Source organism: Patiria miniata, unplaced genomic scaffold (genome assembly GCF_015706575.1).
Source record: "Patiria miniata isolate m_02_andy unplaced genomic scaffold, ASM1570657v1 HiC_scaffold_17, whole genome shotgun sequence".
NCBI classification, from domain to species: Eukaryota; Metazoa; Echinodermata; class Asteroidea; order Valvatida; family Asterinidae; genus Patiria; species Patiria miniata.
In genome coordinates this window covers 8,553,591-8,573,530 of record NW_024037055.1, presented here as the reverse complement: position 1 = coordinate 8,573,530, position 19,940 = coordinate 8,553,591, and the positions used below count along the sequence as shown (strand labels likewise).

Here is a 19,940-nt window from a genome sequence, read left to right as displayed (position 1 = left end):
GTCCAAATCTGATAATTTAAGAGTTTTTGAAAATAGGAGCAGATTTCCTCTTTGGCTAATTGTGGCTCTCAAACCGGTTTGGAATTTGTAACAACAGGAATTGCGTGTTGAATTGAAACTATATTCAGGGGAAAAAATGGAAAAGAAAAGAATACATAGGCCTAAAGTGTGAAGTAACAAATAATTACATGTATGCTTGTATTTAAGAAGTTGTAGCAGTGTGAACAATTTGAAAAAGTGTCATTGGTTGGGAAAATCCTGCTTTTTCCGGATTCTGTTAAACTTCAACTGTTGAAACACAACATATAATTGCCGATACTTTTATAGCAGGACCAAAACCGAAGTATTTACTCAATATGTCAAGGCCTATCAAGCAGTGCGATAATTTATTTTTGTAGCCGGGTTGAGATTGAAACATAGGTTTCAATTTCATTTTTGTGGAAAATTTAAAAAACAAATTAATTTGCTAATTTTTTTTATTTTGATGATTTATCTTATAGTCGTCGGATGCTACCAAGCAATACACATTCAGCAATGTGCCGGAGCTTATACAGAGCTATAGTATCACCAACAATGGGCTGTGCTGCCCTCTACGACATGCTTCTGAGGCACCCAAAGTGGAAACTGAGGAGGAACAGGACACAGGTATAGAGGGAACCAAATTTTAAAAAAAATAACCCCTCCTCTCTCCCCCCCCCCCAAAAAAAATAAATAAGGGAACCTTTTCTGAAATCATGGCTTTGCCTCCAGGTTTGGATTTGTGCTACATTCCTCAAATCAGTTGCTTGATTTAGGAGAGGACACTAATTGTGCAAACCAGACCGGAAACCGAAACCACCCCGACCCGAAACTGACTTCGGGTCGGGTCGGGTCGGTTTGTCATTTGGGAAAAACCCGAAATAAACCAAAATGAACTGAAACAGAATGGAAATTCACATGGTCACTGCGAGCAATGCGACTAAAAATGGTTTGCGGTCTGTCTTGATTGGTTTGTAACATGTAGGCCCATCAGTAGGTCACGTTGTTAGTGCCGCATGGCATGATTCAGTTACTGAAAGCCGACATTTTTTTACACGAAGCGGGTCAGTTCGGGCGCAAGAAGCAGACACATTTGCCGAAGCCAGGTATTCAGGTTTTTTCGGGTCGGTTCGGTTTCGGGTTGGTTCGGGTCGGTTTTCTCTGAATTGTTGTCGAGTCGGGTCGGTGTTAGGTAGTCCAGTTCGGTTTCGGTTCGGATTCGGTTTATAAAATAAATGTCTGGGGTTGGTTTGGCATCGTCAATGCAGCCAGACCCGATACACATCACTGGAGGAAATGCTTTTGTCTCATAAAAACATTCTCATCATATACGACAAAATCCGTGCAATTCAGAGCCAACAATTGGAGTCTTTTCACAAAGTGCTGAACATTTAGGCCCGACCAATGGATCCAAGCCGGGATTTCATAAGTGGCTCTGATTACTGAAGATTGACCATACAGGCTTGAGGAAGGTGGAGCCAAGCCGCTTTATCGTAACATGGGGCTAGCTTCCCCTAGAACCCTAGAACATGAAATTGCCAAAAATGCCAGTAATTTTCTGCATTTGGAAGGATTGTGGTCGGATTCAGGACAGTTCTGGGATACAAAAATACCCGCTGAGATAATCCAACATCCATAATGATTAGGATTAAACCACGTTTTCCTCCTGTTTTGAAATTAAAGATGATGAGCCTCCAATGTCTGAAGATGACGAAACCGACGCCCTCTCCCTGGCCTCGCCCTGTGACATCGCCCTACACGTCTTGCGGTCCCGCCTGGAGCATCTAGACCAGGCGTCCTTGGACAACCAGTTCCTGGAGCGTCTACGGGAGTACATGGGCAGCAAGGCCAGGCAGGATTTCGAGGACATCAAGGCTGGGGCTACAACGGCAATTCATCTGAGGCAGCTGGTTCTGGCCTCGGCGAAAGACTTGACGAGGTAAGGACAGATTATATAAAAAATCTTCCATTTTCTTGAGCTGTCACCCTTTCTACCAGATTTTGAACTGCCATACATTGCTCCGATTCTGCTGGAAGAAATAGAAATACATTATATTGCAAATGTGATGTAAACATAGAGCTATATTAAATTACTAGAGCGCTAACTCGATGTACAAAGTAATGCCTGATGGGCGCATCCATGTTTGTGCACAGACCTATGGAAAACTCGAAATTTTGTACGGCTTTTGTACGGCTATTTGCATATCTGCGTTTGTATTCCATACCGGTGCATCATCAAAGCCGATACGCCCAAAACCAAAACGCACGATCAGCAAATCAGCGTGTCATTTTGCTCTACGCAAACAGCACAACGTGTGTGTGTGTCCCTCCGCTGCAGATGCTTTTCGCCGTGACGTTTTTTGAACCGTCATGACGCGCTTAAGTTGTTTGCATATCTTCTACTTGCGCGTTGCATTTAGAGTACACTTTTATAAAATTCAATCCATCTATTTTGATTGTGTTCCACAAACACGCACATAAGAATGAGGAGTTAGCACTCTAGTAATTTAATATAACTCTATGGATGTAAAAAAAAGAAGAAGGCTGGCCGGGAAAAGAAAGCAGGCAGGGGCAAGCAAGTGGTTTGTGTTGTATTCCTAGACCCTTTGTGTTGAGAAAAAAATGATGCATTTTCAAAATATGGTATGAACTGAGCTGAAATATCGACAGGTTAGTTTTTTATTAACCTGCTGTGACAGATTTATTGTATTGGTTTTTTCCATGAATCGGCAAAAACGCATGCAAATGGGTCCGTTACGTTAACTTTAATTTCTTCTCATTAATTACAAAGTTCCTCCCAGTACTAAAACTGGCCGGTCAAAGTAAAGTATTGCCCTCTCCCTCATACCAATGCAAGGTTTTTTCCCCCGTTGCTAGGGGGATTTTCCCATTAAATTTCCTGACCTAATTATCCCTCAAGTTCAGTTCCCGAGTTATTCCCGTCAATCATCAGGTTCCTGTCACACTATAAGTCCTGCTTTCTTTCTCCCTAAGGACATCGTTTTATAAAACAGCAGGATATAAAGTCATTAGCAAGTTATTTTTTTAATCAGATTTTTGGGGGGTGGGGGGATGAGGGTTTTCAGAAAATTTTTGTAAAACGTGACCTTTTTTTTAGAAAGGAGATGATGTACAGTGTAAAACTTATGTGTAGATATATGATTGTAACTCGTCCTGTATACATTTATCAATATGAAACAGTACAGCGTTGTCATGACGAAGTGTTCTTCAACTTAAAGTGCTAACCCCAAATTCCTAAATCTGCCAAAACTCAACACCAGATTTTGATGTAATTTGATGGATACAAGGCTGTGTGCGCTATGACTTTAGGGAAGGCATTCCTTCATCATTCTTTATTCCCTGTAGGACTGTCTCAGATATTCGATCATCAACCGAACATTCAAATAGCTTTTTTGCTGATTCGGATATTCAACAACAACAAAACTACGCACATTTTTTCGTTTTTCGTAAAGTTGCGGTGCTTTATTGTCAGGTGCCACTTTTTTGTCGACTGTAATTTTTTGGGTCAACAGCGGTTCATTGTTCACGTCCTTTTAGCAGGTTAAAGGGAAAATACAACATTTGCAAACATCAAAAAATAAAACTACCAAATCATTTTGAAATACCTTGCTGGACTGTTAGTGAATGACAGTGTAAAGCATCCTGTAAAATCATGGCACCTGGTATACTATCATTTCAAGAAAAGTGGTATTTTTGTATCAATTTCCAATGCTGGTCGTCCGACCAGCATTGGAAAAAACTGGTTTTTTTTCAAATACTGGCCCCAATTGACCAACGCACTTGTTTGCAATCGATTACACACCTATGAACGGGTACAAGCCAGCTAGACTGGTTCCCTGATCTTACAATTCCCCAATGTATGTAAACTGCTCTGTTTCTTCTTATATGGAGTCAGGGAACCAGACTACAGGAAAATGATTGTTTTTCTTGGTTTTTATGGCATTTTCGAACCCAAAACCTCAAAAAAGTCAGTCTAACTATATTTGCTATATATTTCCAACCCCCCAATTCCATCCATTTCTGAAAATTACAGCAAAAGCAATTGATGTATATTCCCTTTTAAGCTTGTTTACAGTTATATAACACTTACTGCAAGTGCAAAACACTCCAGCGCCACATATCGATCATCGCAAGCAAATTTTTACTGCCACACTCTTTGTGCAACTTTTTACTGGGGCTGCACACAGTTGTACATGTAGCTGGCAGTTTCGACTATCCAAATACTCGGTCACGCGGTTTCGAGTAATGCAATACTAAATTATTCGAAAACGGACAGCTACCTCACCAACTGAGCCATCCAGCTCTTCTTTCTCGTCTTGTGAAATTTGACAATTTAACAATGACTGATTTTGAAACAAGTATGTTTACTTTCAGAATCATTGCTACAAGACTGTTTCTGCTTTTCCTCCTGGCTTTTTGTTTCCATAGGCAGCTGGATTTATTCCTCGCCAAGATTGCGGCGTTGCAGCAACTCTTTGAACTTTCCTCGATCCCCAGCCAGACAAACCTAGCAGATGAGGTAAAACGAAAAGATTGTATTATTAATTCAAAAGAACACCACAAACTCGCAATTGGTCAAGTCCTGACGGGATTTTAATCATTTAATTGCAGGCGTATTATCGCTTTCTGATTTTTTTTTTCTATTGATTTTGAACCGTCATTAGGCATGGCACTAAATCTTGTAACAATATTGGCACGCGCCAAGCGAAAGACCTCTCGTAATTGTGTGTCACTCACTTTTAAGATACACTTCATCTTGACTGAGCCTGGCATGCATGCTGTAGTTAGGCTACAACCACACAGCTTTGATATGATTTCAAAAATTGTCCGTTATCCCTCCTGTAGTCTTTTGCACTTCAATCACAGCCCTTCAAGTTTTGGAAAAAGCATGTTTGCCAATAGAGCTATAGCACCCACACTTCAAATTCCTTTGAGGTGATTTTCTGTGGAGTATGGATTAGCACTTCAAATCCCTGCACAATTCTTTTGTGTGGTTAAAGCTATAGTCCATCATTTGCAGTCATCCGAAAAGTAACTGGCGTAATTATTGTTGAAAAACAAACTTGGTTGAAAGATAGTAAGGGAACTAAACTGTGAAATTATTCTTTCTGGGAAGCTGTCATTTTGAAGTAATCAACGAAAGAAGGCCTTTCCAACGGTGCGTCTTAAGACGCACCGTAGGAAAATTTAAATTAATAGTTCGTTTTGTTATTCGGCGAAGCGCGCGCAAGCATTGGCACGAGGAGGACGCGCGCGCGCGGTTGCTATAATTCGTCGGATCAGTGCGCGACGTCGCGTATAGCTGCAATTCAGAACAATTTAAAACATGATACAGTTACTTTTGATTTGAAATTGAGATCCTAGAATGCTGTTTTTCTCGGAATATACAGCTGAAGCTGAGCTGAAACTTCATCAGGTTAGTTGTTCAGCACCCTTCTTTAGATCTTGAGCCCTTTTGTTGCTTCAAACGAACAAAATGCACAAATTACAAATGATGGACTATATCTTAAGCTCAGGGCAAGCAGGCAGATTCGGTCACGCTTCACTGCTCTCAACAGTACCGTTTTTGTGTGCAGTGACTCTCTGTGTGACACAGTTACTTAAACATTTCATATCCCTTCACCTGAAACTGACCTGCAGGGTTTTAAAGGGTTTTACGTAATATATTGCTCTGAATATTGACTTCCCACTAGGAGGGTAATTACCACTACAAAGAGCAGGTTTCCATCCTTACCCCTACGCCATTTTTGCTAGGAACCATCCTCAATCCTCCAAACCCTCCAAAATTTTGCACTTGTATGTTCAATATATCTGAAGCATAGCCACTGCCAATCCTTCAAAATCCTCCAACAGCCCTGCCTGTCAAAACGCATTCAGCCTCAATCCTCCAAAATCTTCAAATATCTTCAAACATCATTCATCCTCAATCCTCCAAAATCTACCGATACTGAATGGCCATTCGCCCTCAATCCTCCACAATCCTTCAAAATTGTATGTTGCATTCATCCTCAATCCTTGAAAATCGATTGCCCGGAGGACTTTGGAGGATTGATGAAGGTTGGGGTTAATGCTTTTGCTGCATGTGTGAATTGTAAGAACTTGAGGTTTCAATTTGCCTGAAACGAGTTTGTTCCACTTTGGCCATGTTGCTTATTCTTACTTCAATCACAGTAATGCATGTTGCATATAGAGCTTTTTTTGGTTGCACACATTAAAGAAGGCCTGGATGTTGGATGTCCTTGCATACGTGTGAGGACAGGCATCTTGTCTAAGTCCACCTTTGCCGAAAACTTGGCTTTCCTTCCAGCTCTGGCTGTCTCTGGCTTCAGAGGCATTTAGTTGTCTTTAAATGTTCAAACCAAATAGAAACTAAAATTCAGCCTCAATTTATAGGAGTTGATCTTGTTCCTGAACCAGAATGTGAATTAACCCATATCAGGTGCTTTACAGATGCATTCCCCGGCTATTTTCGAGTTTCACTTCGAAAAATAGATTTGTTTTGTTCAATTGCAATTTTCCTAGCAATGTAAAAGTTATTCACTGTTGAATGAAACATCGAACGAAAAACAATCCACTGACGTTTATTTATTGAATTATTTCTTCACAAAATTTGAATTATTACAATAATTAGGTTTTCGTAAGGCGGGTTCATTTGTGTCCAAAACAAAAGCCTTTTTCCAGAAGGTTGAAGACGCCCTTAAAACAAAATATACAAATTGAAATTCGTCAGGAGAAACAAAATTTTGAAGAGCACAGGGTTATGCAACTTTAAAATATCCTGAAGCTAGAGCTGCAGTTGAAATCGAGGTTTCAAAAATTCCCATCATAACTTTGTATTTCGTACCCCCTCATCCAAGGCCACTAAGACAGGCAGTGATTTGAAGCTGCTGTTCAGCCAGCTGGGAGAATGTCAGGCCAGGGTCACGTCCTTAGAAAACAAGGTGAGATACCTCCGACCCTTGACCCCTGGTTTAAACTTTGACCCTAGATTGTTTTCTACATGTAAAACAGGATCTTAGTTAAGCCTCAAACATTAGTAGTTTTTTTAACAAAGTTTTGTGCATGGAGCTTTCTAAAAAAAAAAAATCATCACAAATTTTCTGCCATCGTTTCAAAATTTATCTCGTTCCGCTTATCGATTGCCAAGACGAAAGCCAACCTACATGTACATGGTATATTCTAATATTTGTCACATTTAACGCTTCTTCTTTCTTTCTAACTTTTTGCGCTTTTTAGTCAAAATTTTACTAGCCAGGCCAAAAAGTAAACGATGAAAGCTTACAGCGCTTCTCATTTTAACAAGTCATTCTGCAAATTAGTCCTTTAGCATAAATTGCAAAAGCTGACAAAACGCTCTTACGTGTCGATGCACATCTTCTGAATACACCTGCACCATTGACAAATCTCTTGGTGGTTTTGAATAAACAAAAGAGAATGACAAATCTTTTGATGGTTTCCGCACAATGTCATCGTGATTTGTCAAAACAGACTTCTAAAATCACATTGTGGGCATCACGGACATCCTGTTTACTACAAAAGAGAGGAAGTTGAAATGAAAACATTTGAATGCATTTCTTAAAAGCTGTGGAAATGAAGACGCTTTGAGGTTTCGGTGTTTTGTTGGGACACCCTGTCTGTAGTTGGTTTTTTTGAGCACCGGCCTATATATAGTTTGGCTGCATAGCTTAGTTATGAGTAGCCACATTGTATCAGGATGAACAGCAGGGAGCTAGCAGCTATTCTGTGATGACTTTTGACTGAACTCTTCAACTTGTACACAAACTGTGAACGTCCATTTTTTTTTCTCCAGACTTGACCTTCACTTTGTCTTTGTTTTCTTAATCTTTCCCATCTTACTAATCTCGCCGCTCGTCCAGGCTGTGGCCACCTTCTTGGAGCTCAGCAAGGCCTCGGTTCGAATCCCCACCACCCCATCCAAGCAGGAGCAGGAACTGCCCAGCATTCCGGACTCCGAGCCCGACCCCTTCATGGAGGGTGCCGATACCGCCTACATGTTGGGTCCGGACACCACATACATGGGGGGTCCGGACTCCACCTACATGGGGGGTCCAGACTCCACCTACATGGGGGGTCTGACCACCAGCAACGGGATGGACACGCTGAAACCCCAGCAACTCCCTAACTTGACCATGTCACCCACGGCATTCGAGGTTAGTTCCCTTTCTCATCATATTGACTGGCCACGAGGTCACTAGTGCTCATCTGTGTACCCCGGAGGACCGTCAGTGATCAAACAAGTGTACTATTTCGCAAAGCACTTCAAAAAAAAATTATTCCTATCCCATCCGATCCTCCTTATGAATATGTATTAGCAACATGTACCATGTGACTAGGAATGATGACTTTTCCGTCTCCACTTTTTGACACGGTTTTTCAAAAATTTGAACATTTTGGGAATTTTTTTTTTTTTAGGTCAAAGTTGAAGGGCTGACGGTTGACGCCCTGAAAAACACAAAAGTCAAACTGACAGTTGACGTTTCCCACGGCAACCTGTCGATAATGAAGCATTTTGGGAAGGATATGAAAGAGGAGATGACGTCTTACACGCACGACAACAGTAAGTCATTTGGTGATTGTGTTTCATTTTTACTGTAATCAAACCGTTCGAGATTTGGGATTTAATACACAGTGTAATGCTAAAGTAATCACAAGTCATCACAAGTCATCACAAGTCACCACAAGTCCTTGTAAGTCACCACAAGTCAATGTAAGTCAAATGTCACTGTAAGTCATCACAGCTGATCACAAGTCATCATAAGTCATTGTAAGTCATCACAGGTCGTCGTATCAGAAGTCAGTTGATAGTCTAAAGTGTTAGTCTGTAACAAAATACATCGTTTAGTCGTGTTCATCCCCTGTTCGTCGTACTGGTTATCAACTTGCAAGGATTTTATACCTGTGGTGAACTTTTTTTTTCTTTTTTGGGGGGGAAAAGTTCTTAGATAACTGATGGGGATATCCTGGTAAAATAAAACGTCAATCAATCAATCAACAAAGAAATTAAGTGGAGTGGGGCTTGAACCTTCCACCTTCGGATTACTGCTCCGGTGCTCTACCAACTGAGCTATCCAGCCATATGTTGGCAGTTCCCCAATTTGTCAACGTCTGTGATCAAAGTTGATTACAACATAGAGCAAATTAAAAGAAAACTAGAAAATGATAAAAGGCGGCCAATATTTCTCTAAAACTTCTTTTTTTTACAGTTATGCAGCTGATCAAATCAAGAGGCACAAACACCAAACTCCAAATTCGATTTTCCAACGGCAAGAAGAAAGAGTACAGCTTTGAAGACGCCAAGGTACGTTGCTTGATGTGCAGCGATCAGAAACTTATTCAAAACTTTAACCCTAACCCCCTAGGCCCTTGTTGCTTACAACCATCCTCAATCCTCCAAAATCCTCCAAAATTTTCCAAAATTTTGCAACTCCGCCTAAATTTTTCAAATTTGTCAGACAGTCCTGCCTCAAAATGCATTCATCCTCAATCCTCCAAAATCCTCCTCATCCCAAAACTTTGCACTCGTGTTTAAATGAAGGATAACCAACGCCAAATCCTTCAAAATCATCAGACAGTCCTGCCTCAAAATGCATTCATCCTCAATCCTCCAAAATCCTCTTGTGCTTCAATCACCATTCACCCCTCAATCCTCCAAAATCCTCATTTGATTCAATCACCATTCATCCTCAATCCTCTAGAATCCTCATGTGCTTCAATCACCATTCATCCTCAATCCTCCAGAATCCTCATTTGATTCAATCACCATTCATCCTCAATCCTCTAGAATCCTCCAAAACCGCCAGGAGGATTTTGGAGGAGTGAGGTGGGTTAGGGTTAAGAAAAAGCATTGGCTGCATCAGATTTATCAATATCAAACAAGTTACATTTTTTGGTTTTGTCATTTTGACAGAGGAGGGAGACGTTTTGCCAACTGATCCAGTACATGAAGGTGACCCATTCCAACAGCAAAGAGGTGGACCAGATTACGATTTTCATCGGCACATGGAACATGGGTGAGTCCTGTTCTGAGTTTACTGATATAAAGCATTGTCTATCAGAAACTAAACCCCCCCCCAAAAAAAAAAAGAGAATGGGAATTGTCTTATTTTTGATATTGGGTGTTAAAGGGAATGTACATCATTGGTTTTTGCTGTAATTTTCAGAAATGAACTATTTGAGGGGTTAGTATAATACTTCATAATATATTGATACACTGACATGTTTGAAGTTTTGTGTTCGAAAATGCTGGAAAAACCAAGAAAACCCAAAAATGTCCAAGTAGCCAGGTTCCCCTGACTCCACTAAAGATAAAATGGATCAATTTATAGATGCCGGAAAATTGTAAGGTAAGGGAACCAGTCTAGCTGACCTGCACCCGTTCCTGAACATGTAACCAATAGCAAACAAAATTTGGACTGAAAAAAATGGTAAATTTGGAGCAGTAGTTGAAAAATAGTTAGGTTTTTCCAACGGTGGTCGGCCTTGGAAATGTGTACAGAAATACCATTTTCTTGAAAATGACTTTACACCAGGTGCCCTAATTTTACAGGATGCTTTAGACTGTCATTTACCAACATCCTAGTAAGGTATTTCGTAAAAACTTGGTAGTTTTATTTTTTGATGTTTGCAATATGAGTCTTCAGATAAAAAGGAAAGGCTAAATGCAATTGCAAATTAACAGTGTAGTACGTACATTAAAACTACTAAAAAATTGAATTTAATAATAAAAATGCAAAAAAAATTCACCTACTGATATATACATGTTTGTACCTATGAGCAGCACCCCAATGTCAAATGATGTCCAGCCCTCGACCACCTCAGTCCACCCTTCCCTACCCAAACCACCCTCCTCCCCCCGACACACCCAAACCACCACCCCCTTCCTCCCCCAACCCCACCTGCTTTCCATGAGTGTGCAACAGGCAGAACATTCCAGTAAACCCTCCTCTTTTCCCAACCCGACTACTCCCCCCTCCCTACTAGTACCCCTTTGTCGCCCATTGCCCAAGTCTGAAGTGACCCCTTATATTCCATTTGACAGGTGCGGCCGTGCCACCCCCCAACATTACCTCCTGGATGACGTGCCAAGGCGTAGGCAAGACGAGAGACCTGAGCCTGGCAGCTATGACCCATGACATCTACGTCATCGGCACGCAGGAATTCAAGAGCGCCGCCATCAGCGACAAGGATTGGATCGCCCGGGTCAAGGCGGAGATCAGTAAGCTGAACGGAGTCGGCAAGAAGGAGTATGTCACGGTAAGGCAGTTTGGATTGATGAATATTCATTGATTTATTTGGAATTATTGATTGGTCAGTACTTGTTGATTTTAAAGTAGTTTTGGTTGACCAGATTGATTGACTGGCACTCTCGGGACCCTAGAATTTGTGACGACTTACGCGAATGCCGATATCTGCTGTAAGTCGTCATTTTGCCGACTTACATGAATGGTCTTTTGCACACATGATTCATTGCACTAATTGGCTTCGATTTACCCTGGATTATCTCCTTAATGCTTGAGTTGAATCCAGCAAATTAATCCTCGAATTGTGTCATCACGTTTGGGGTATTGATAGTGGAGACCATGTTACATATGTACGTGCACAGTAACAAATTAAATGTGTGCGTGGTTCGGTATATACCACGCACGCATTGACTGCAGCAGTAGTCATTCAATAAGACGACCCCCAAAATGGACAGAGCGCACGCGTACAGCCTAGAGGGGGTACTGGTATTGATATGCTCACGATGCATATGCGATGTATGCAGTAGGACACCCTTTTTCGACACCGTTGCATGCAGCGATCACGGGCCGTGCGAAACCACTTTTCACTCGACACTTTGCCTACCGCAGTACAGGAAGTCGATGCCAATGCGCGATTTGTTGAATGCCGACTTACACAAAGGATTTTGTAATGCTTTTTATGGAAAGGGGACCGAGATCAACACGACGACTTGAGCGAAATGGCAACTTATAAAAGCCGACTTAGAAATAAAAAATTCAATGGAAATGCATTACGGACAATCGGGACTTTAGTCAGACGGCCGACTTGAGCGATTTGACGAGTTGTACGATGTCGGTTTAGCCGGAGTTTACTGTATTGATTAATATATGGAGTAATTGTGAAGACATTGAAGATATTGACTTTTGAGTTGTTATTAATTGATAAGTATTCATTGATTGATTTGTTTGTAGTTATCAATTGATCAGTAATTATTGCTTATTGATTAATTATTAATTGATTATTTGTAAATGATTGATAAGTAGTTTTTGATTCATTAGTAGTAAATTATTGTTTTTTGACTGATTATCAGTCATTATCAAGTAGTGCTTACATTACTGATCAAATTAGGTTTTGCCCTTCACCGACACTGTATACTCAGTGTGTTACCTCCCGAGTGAAAGTTGGAAAAAATCACTCGGGTGGGACTCGAACCCACGACCTCCTGCTTTCTAGTGGAGATGTCTTACCACTCGAGCTAACGGGATCGGTTGGCCGGTTCGAATCTGATGTACATTGCAGCGGGTACCGCAGTGGTAAGACATCTGCACTAGAAAGCAGGAGGTTGTGGGTTCGAGTCCCACCCGAGTGATTTTTTCCAACTTTCACTCGGGAGGTAACACACTGAGTATACAGGGTTTGAAAACGTCGGTGAAGGGCAAAACCTATTTTGATTTATATCACCCCGACGCAAAATTCCATCTTATAATACATTACTGATGATTTAGTTAATGATTGATTAATAGTAGTCATGATTGAATGATTGATTGTTAGTTTTTGATTGTTTTGTGACTTTGTTTGCAGGTTGCCATGACGTCATTATGGGGTCTGAGGCTAGCCGTCCTAGTCAACCCAGACCACGAGCATCAGATCAGCCACGTCAGGGATTCCTTCGTCAGAACGGGCATCGCAAACACTCTGGGTAAGCTTCGGCTGTGGCTTTGCACTGTAGCATGCTGGTAGCAAGAGCCGCAGCCATGAAATACCTGATGCGAGCATAGCCTCAGACTAGTGTCGGGAGGTCATAATGTTAGTGGCTTCATTGCATAAGTGCGCCCTCTTGTGGCAAAATGGTAAAAGCTGTAAGATGAGGGGACGTAAATCCCATATGATGTCTATGGCCCAAACTTGGGCGTGTTCAGTTAATGGTACTGTTTATATTTGGTGTTTCCCTTTAATTATAATAATAATAATATTTTATTCTTGATATAGCATTTTACATTAAAATCTCAAACGCTTCACAAATTATCCATACCGCTTAAAATGTAAACCAGTTAATTAAATTAAAAAGTAGTTTAAGATAAAACATTTTGAAAAGAAATGTCGTAAGCTGTGATTAAAAAAATCCAAATGCATTAATAATTCTCAAATAAGCTGGAAGTCTATTCCATAGAGTACAGTGCACAGTGCATACCGGTAGATGGTAAAAGCACGGTCACCGTTTTGGACGAACTTTAGGATGATTGTGCTTAACCCCTTGACCAATGTGATTAAAAATCACTGTATGCTCAATGCTGTCTGTCGCCTTGCAAAATAGAAAAATCTCTCTAATTTTCTTGACTGATAGTGAATTATTGATCTTTTCTGAAGGCAACAAAGGGGCGGTGGGCGTGTCCTTCCTCTTCAGCGGTACCTCCTTTTGTTTCATCAACGCACATCTTACCTCAGGAACTGAAAAATGTACAAGGTGAGGTGATATTTTTTAATCAGGCAATCAGGCATCTTCCTCGGATCCGCTGATTTCCTCGTTTGTTACTTCTCATTAATGTCATTACAAATTGAAAAATACTGTACAATGTCTTGTGTGATTTGAAATTTCCTCGTTTTATCTAAATTCCCAGTTACGTGCCTGTTTAATGAATTTTCGCAAGTTATAGATGTTCTCATAATAATGATTATTCAGGCCACTTTACCGTCAACTCCAACAATTATAGAGCATGTATCAAAAGACACAGTTGAAAGACATAAACCCATGGGCGTTGCCAGGATTTTTTCCGGGGGGGGGGGAGCCAAAGAAAATTTTCCCCAAAAATTCCTTAACTTTTTCATTATATTCTCATTTTGTCATTTTTCCCGAGCGTGAGCAGGGGAGCATTTGCCCTACCTCCCCCCCTCAATTAACAGCAATATGGCTTCGCACCTCTTTTCCAAGCGCCCCTCGCCCCCCCCCCCCCCCCCCCTCGTGACGCCCATGCATGAACCTGTTAGTGGCCTACACATTTGGGGATGTTTTGTTCTGTTGCTAGAGAAATGATCAAATTATCTGGGTAACTTCAGGGAGTTCAACAATCGAAATACCCTAATTTAGAATATGTCTGCCGGTCTGTATGTCATTAGTAACATTTGGATGGTGATTGAAAACATGTTTGCCCACTTGTGTCCATTTTATGCCCATACTCCTTTATGAAATATTAATTTGTTTTGGATATTTTTTTCAACCTGCAAAATTGTAGACGCAACAACAACTACCACGACATCCTTCGCGGCTTGTCGCTGAGCTCCAAGGGACTTAGTGTCTTTGATCTGACCAATCAGTTTCACCATCTCTTCTTCCTCGGCGACCTCAACTATCGCATCGAGTGGAACGTTCCTGTAAGCTCAACAATCATTGTTGATGTCAAATCCATCACAAGTCCTCACAAGTTTATCACAAGTCCATTACAAGTCCTCACTAGACCTCACAAGTCCTCACAATGCAATCAAAAGTCCTCACAGGTCCTTACAACTCCATCACAAGTCTCCACAATGCAATCACAAGTCCTCACAATGCAATCACAAGTCCTCACAAGTCCTCACAAGTCTAACAAGTCCTCACAAGTCCTCACAATACCTCACAAGTCCTCACAATGCAATTAAAAGTCCTCACATGTCCTTACCAGTCCATCACAAGTCCTCACAACACAATCACAAGTCCATCACCAGTCCTAACAAGTCATCACAATGCAATTACCAGTCCTCATAGGTCCTCACAATGCAATCACAAGTCCTCACAAGGCTTTACATGTCCTCTTAATTCCTTACAAGTCCTCACAAGTCCTCACTTGTTCAATTTCTCACCTTCCACAACTTTGATCGGGGTATATACCCTGCTTTAGCTGATGGGTTTTTTTTAGTCCCCAGACTGTTTCTGTGTGTTTCCTTTGAATAATTTTCCCATCTCTAATAAAACTGAAACTGTCTTCATCGTCTTTTTAAAGATCTACTGACATATTGATTCATGCAGAACTTTCTAGGAGCTTTTGATAAAAAGTCTGCCTCTGATTATAAAAAAAGGTCCTCGTATATTTTTATATTTTACAATCTACAGTGTCCAAACACTGTGAAATCAATTAGCAACTCCCTATTTTTTCATAATTTAAAATACAATATCCATTGAAATTATGAAATATGAAGTAAAGATTTTATGGGAATAAATGATTTTTTTATTTATTTCCCAGGAAATTCTTGAGAACATTAAACACAAGAACTATGCCGTCCTGTTTGAGCACGAGCAGTTGAAGCGGGAAAAGGACAAGAACAAAATCTTCGTAGATTTCGGTAATATTCAAATATAAGTACCAGTTTGTGTTTGCATCAAACCAAAGACCTTAATTCCGGGGGTTTTTTTTTGTGGAAATGAGAACCCTTTAACGGAACAAATACTAGAACTCAAAAACAAAGTGTTCCCTCAGATATGTCATGGTATTTCACAATTGTGATGCGATCAAGCTACATGAGTCGTTTGTCGGGAATTTTCATTTGGAGATACAGGCCAAAATAGGACCACTTCATCACATCTCTTGGTGTTCCGACTTCCATAATTTTTGAACTAAAGATGGTATCAGCATGTGGTTTTCACAGCAGTAATGCTGATTTTTCAAATCTGTAATAAAAGAAATTTTTACCCGGGGTCGACAAACGACTCATTTAACTTGATCGCATCACAATTATTGTCCTGAGAGTCGGTTCCATGCAGGAACCTGAAATCAAATTATTTGGTTCTGTACTCTCACCGGTGACCATTCCTGGTTGAAGTGAGGCAATTGTTGTAAAGTGTCCTGCTCAAGAACAGGAGACTCGTGCTTCAAATCAAAGATTTACCCACTCACCCTCCCTTGAGTGAGACACCTTAAAGGGAATATACATCATTTGCCTTTGCTGTAATTTTCAGAAATGGATGGATTTGGGGGGTTGGTAATATATAGCAAATATTATTACACTGACTGTTTTGACGTTTTGGGTTCGTAGATGCTTGAAAACCAGGAAAAACAATAATTTTCCTGTAGTCTGGTTCCCTGACTCCATTTAAGATGAAACAGAGCAATTTATAGACATTGGGGAATTGAAAGGTCAGGGAACCAGTCTTGCTGGGTTGTACCTGTTTATAGGTGTGTAATCGATTTTAAACAAATGCGGACTAACTGAATATGGTCAATTGGGGCCAGTATTTGAAAAAAGCCAGTTTTTTCCAACGGTGGGCGGCCAACCAGCGTTTGAAATTGATACAAAAATACCACTTTTCTTAAAAATGACAGTATACCAGGTGCCATGATTTCGCAGGATGCTTAAGACTATCATTCACTAACAGTCCGGCAAGGTATTTCAAAATAATTTGGTAGTTTTATTTGTTGATGTTTGCAAATGTTGTATTTTCTCTTTAATTACTGGCTGTGGCACTCATCAGTTTCAATCGTTTTCTGTCAAAAGCCGAAGTTTGTAATAAGGCTCCTAAAATGTTTTATTTTTTAATTTCTCAGATGAAGAAGATATCAGTTTTCCCCCAACCTACCGGTACAAGCTTGGCAATCGAGACACCTACGACTACAAGAAAATTAAGAAGACCATGGTATGCATTGTTAACCATGTTAACCCCAATCTCCCTTCTGAATATTCAAATCATTGACATTTCAATATTCATACATTCAGTTATGTAAATTGACTCCGCCTTTTTTGTTTGACTGTGACAGGTGCGCATTAATGAGCCCTCGTGGTGTGACAGGGTGATATGGAGGTCCTATCCTATGTATATTCATACATTCAGTTATGTAAATTGACTCCGCCTTTTTTGTTTGACTGTGACAGGTGCGCATTAATGAGCCATCGTGGTGTGACAGGGTGATATGGAGGTCCTATCCTATGTATATTCATACATTCAGTTATGTAAATTGACTCCGCCTTTTTTGTTTGACCGTGACAGGTGCGCATTAATGAGCCATCGTGGTGTGACAGGGTGATATGGAGGTCCTATCCAGGCACGCACATTGTCAACACATCCTACGGTAAGATCATAACCCAAACATTTCCTGGATGTGCTGTATATTTATGAAAGCGTTCATGCCATGAATTTGTCTTATTAGGAACACATTTTGTGCAACTTTCTACTCCTCTTAAATGTATTGACGTCCTGTTTTTGGTTAATTTTATTCAAAAGAGCACTTCGTTTAACATTTAAAAAGAAATACCATGCTTTTCCGGACAACTGAGACTGTTGTTACTGTGATGTCATTTCAGGAAGACACTGTTCAGTTTAGGGGTTTTCTGTTCAAATTGTGAACCCAAAAATTTGCTCACTGAAAACATTTGTGAGAACAATTTGCTCATTGGCTTACAGCCATGTGGCTAACACAACAGCGAATCACCAAAGCGAAGAACATTTTACGACAGCAAAATATCCAAAATTCCAGCAATTTTTTTTGCGATGATTTAGCTGTAACATTGAGGTTTCTGCCTGGAATGACATCACAGTTTTGCTCATGAATATGGAATTTGCATTAGCATAAAAACCAAAAAGGCATCAAAATACTCTTCAAAATGGCAAATTGAAAATAAGGTTAAATGGGACACCAAGGTGCATTTTACATTGCATGGGCCTTAAGTCCTTTTGCACTGAGGTTTTTTCCATATTTTGAATTGATCTCCACATAATTGTATTTCTTTACCTGTTATTATCATATCGGTGACCTAAAACTGAAATTTGTGAATAGATGTCCCTTGAAGGGAGGTTTCTCAAATTTACGTTTTTAGTTCGGAAATGTTTGAGACTAAAAGTTATAGTTTTGATCTGTGGTTTTAGGCTGTACTATGGACATCACAACCAGTGACCACTCACCGGTGTTTGCTACATTTGAGGCTGGCATAGCAGCCACTGCCGTCATCCCGAAGGGTGAGTGTTAGGCAGAAGAACATTGACAAATCTTGGGTGAAATTCATGCCAACAAAATTTAAAATTTGATCTGTTAATTATGTCCTGTTCCTTTTTTCAGTGTTCTGGTCTTAATTGTTCTTTTTTTTTTTATAAATTATGCAGCAGAGAGTAGGCAGGGTGGGCTCACACAGGAGGGTGAGAACAATGAGCATGTGTGCATTGCAAGATGTGCATTGCATGATGGGATGTGTGCATTGCATGATGGGATGTGTGCATTGTATGATTGGATGTGTGTATTGCATGATGGAATGTGTGGGATACCTGAACCTTTGAAAAGGATAAGCTCAGCCTCGACTCCATGGGCACGTGCGCGTTCCTTCACTCACCCCTGGCCGTGATGTACACGTAAACGATGCTGACTGGCTATTCAGAGCGTACTGCGCGCGCATTTCGAAGAATGCACGCCGGGCGCGCCCATAATGCGCTCGCGTGCTTTGCACATCACGTCACTTACGAATATTCAAAACTGCGCGATGCCTGTACGATATGGATTATGGCAGCCTCGTTTTTCGCTAAAAAAACCCTGTATCTGTGGTTGTAAAGGGACGAAAGGGGTACGTATATGTACATTTATTACAAATCTTCGCTAAATAATGTAACGTCCAAACCTTATGTTTGAAAGCATTGATTCTTCAAAAACACAACTTTCAGCATTTTAAAGATGGCGTCGGCACGTAAAACGGATAAACTGCAGCCTAATTATAATGTGCCATATTTTGACACATTGAATGACACAATTCCAGGGGTTGAGATCGCGCAAGGCATGATGGGAAACAACATGGGGCAGCAAGATCTCGTACAAACGAGGTTGGGATAAGCTGATGAGATATGCAAACCGTGCATTGTGGGACAGTTGCATTGCACAATGGGATATGAGCATTGAATGATGGGATACATTGAAAGGAGTGCCATATACCAGTGCATGATGGGATACGCAAGCAGTGCATTGTGGATTGTTGCATTGCATGATGGGATATGTCAAGTTAGACTCGCAAGTTTAATCCAATTTTAATAAATGTAAAGGAAACCTGAAGTTGTTCTGAACTTAATTTTCTTTGTTGTCTTCTTACATTCAGTGGTGATACTGTCACAATTTAATTTTTTGTAGGCGGGACCACTCAGAATGCAAGGATTGTTTTTGTGTCGGCCAACGCCATTATCAACACCAGCATGTGCGGCATCTTCTACTTAGAGTTCTTTTCCAGTTGTCTTGAAGGTAGCTAATGTTCCTCGCTAATTTTGCTCTAGAACATTCAACCAAGTATTGTTATCTGGGCCCATTGTGAAAAGAGAGGCAATTGGGGCGATTCACAATGCAGTGCGCCACCAAGGGTTTGCCACGGAGAGTCCATTTTTCCAGTTTATGGTCGACAAAACATGGCCCATTTCAGTGTTCTCCAACATGTAGAACAAACCTGGCGCCCCGCCATGCTTTCTGCGGCGCCCGCCATGTTTAAGAAGTCCCCGCCAAGCTTTAAAATCCTGCCGCCAGGTTTAATTTTTTTGACTCTACAGTCTACATTTACAACTAAAATAATTGATTTCAGTTGTTTTTTCACACATTAACAATGTATTTCGATGTCATCCCAGCCCGATCGGGGTTGTCTTAAAATCTCGCTGAATCAATCACACGCACGGCCGGCCGTGCAAACACCAGCGATTCCCCATGCACTGTACGTACTATTAGGTACGCGCGATG

The 19,940-nt window shown here is 40.7% G+C and overlaps 1 protein-coding gene across 2 annotated transcripts in view; it reads left to right on the top strand.

Moving 5' to 3' along the window:
• Positions 1-500: 500 nt before the first annotated feature.
• LOC119723755 (phosphatidylinositol 3,4,5-trisphosphate 5-phosphatase 2B-like) overlaps positions 501-19,940 on the top strand; it is a gene marked incomplete at its 5' end in the record, with an annotated part of 32,450 nt that continues 13,010 nt past the window's right edge. The window contains 18 exon segments of one of the 2 annotated variants that reach the window (XM_038194603.1): positions 501-645; positions 1,702-1,957; positions 4,468-4,558; positions 6,897-6,980; positions 7,917-8,210; positions 8,473-8,617; positions 9,264-9,358; positions 9,968-10,070; positions 11,099-11,313; positions 12,862-12,979; positions 13,648-13,744; positions 14,511-14,649; positions 15,495-15,594; positions 16,794-16,882; positions 17,119-17,162; positions 17,278-17,315; positions 18,110-18,199; positions 19,350-19,457. In XM_038194603.1, coding sequence (XP_038050531.1) covers positions 501-645; positions 1,702-1,957; positions 4,468-4,558; positions 6,897-6,980; positions 7,917-8,210; positions 8,473-8,617; positions 9,264-9,358; positions 9,968-10,070; positions 11,099-11,313; positions 12,862-12,979; positions 13,648-13,744; positions 14,511-14,649; positions 15,495-15,594; positions 16,794-16,882; positions 17,119-17,162; positions 17,278-17,315; positions 18,110-18,199; positions 19,350-19,457 — 2,251 coding nt within the window. 2 annotated transcript variants of the gene reach the window in all.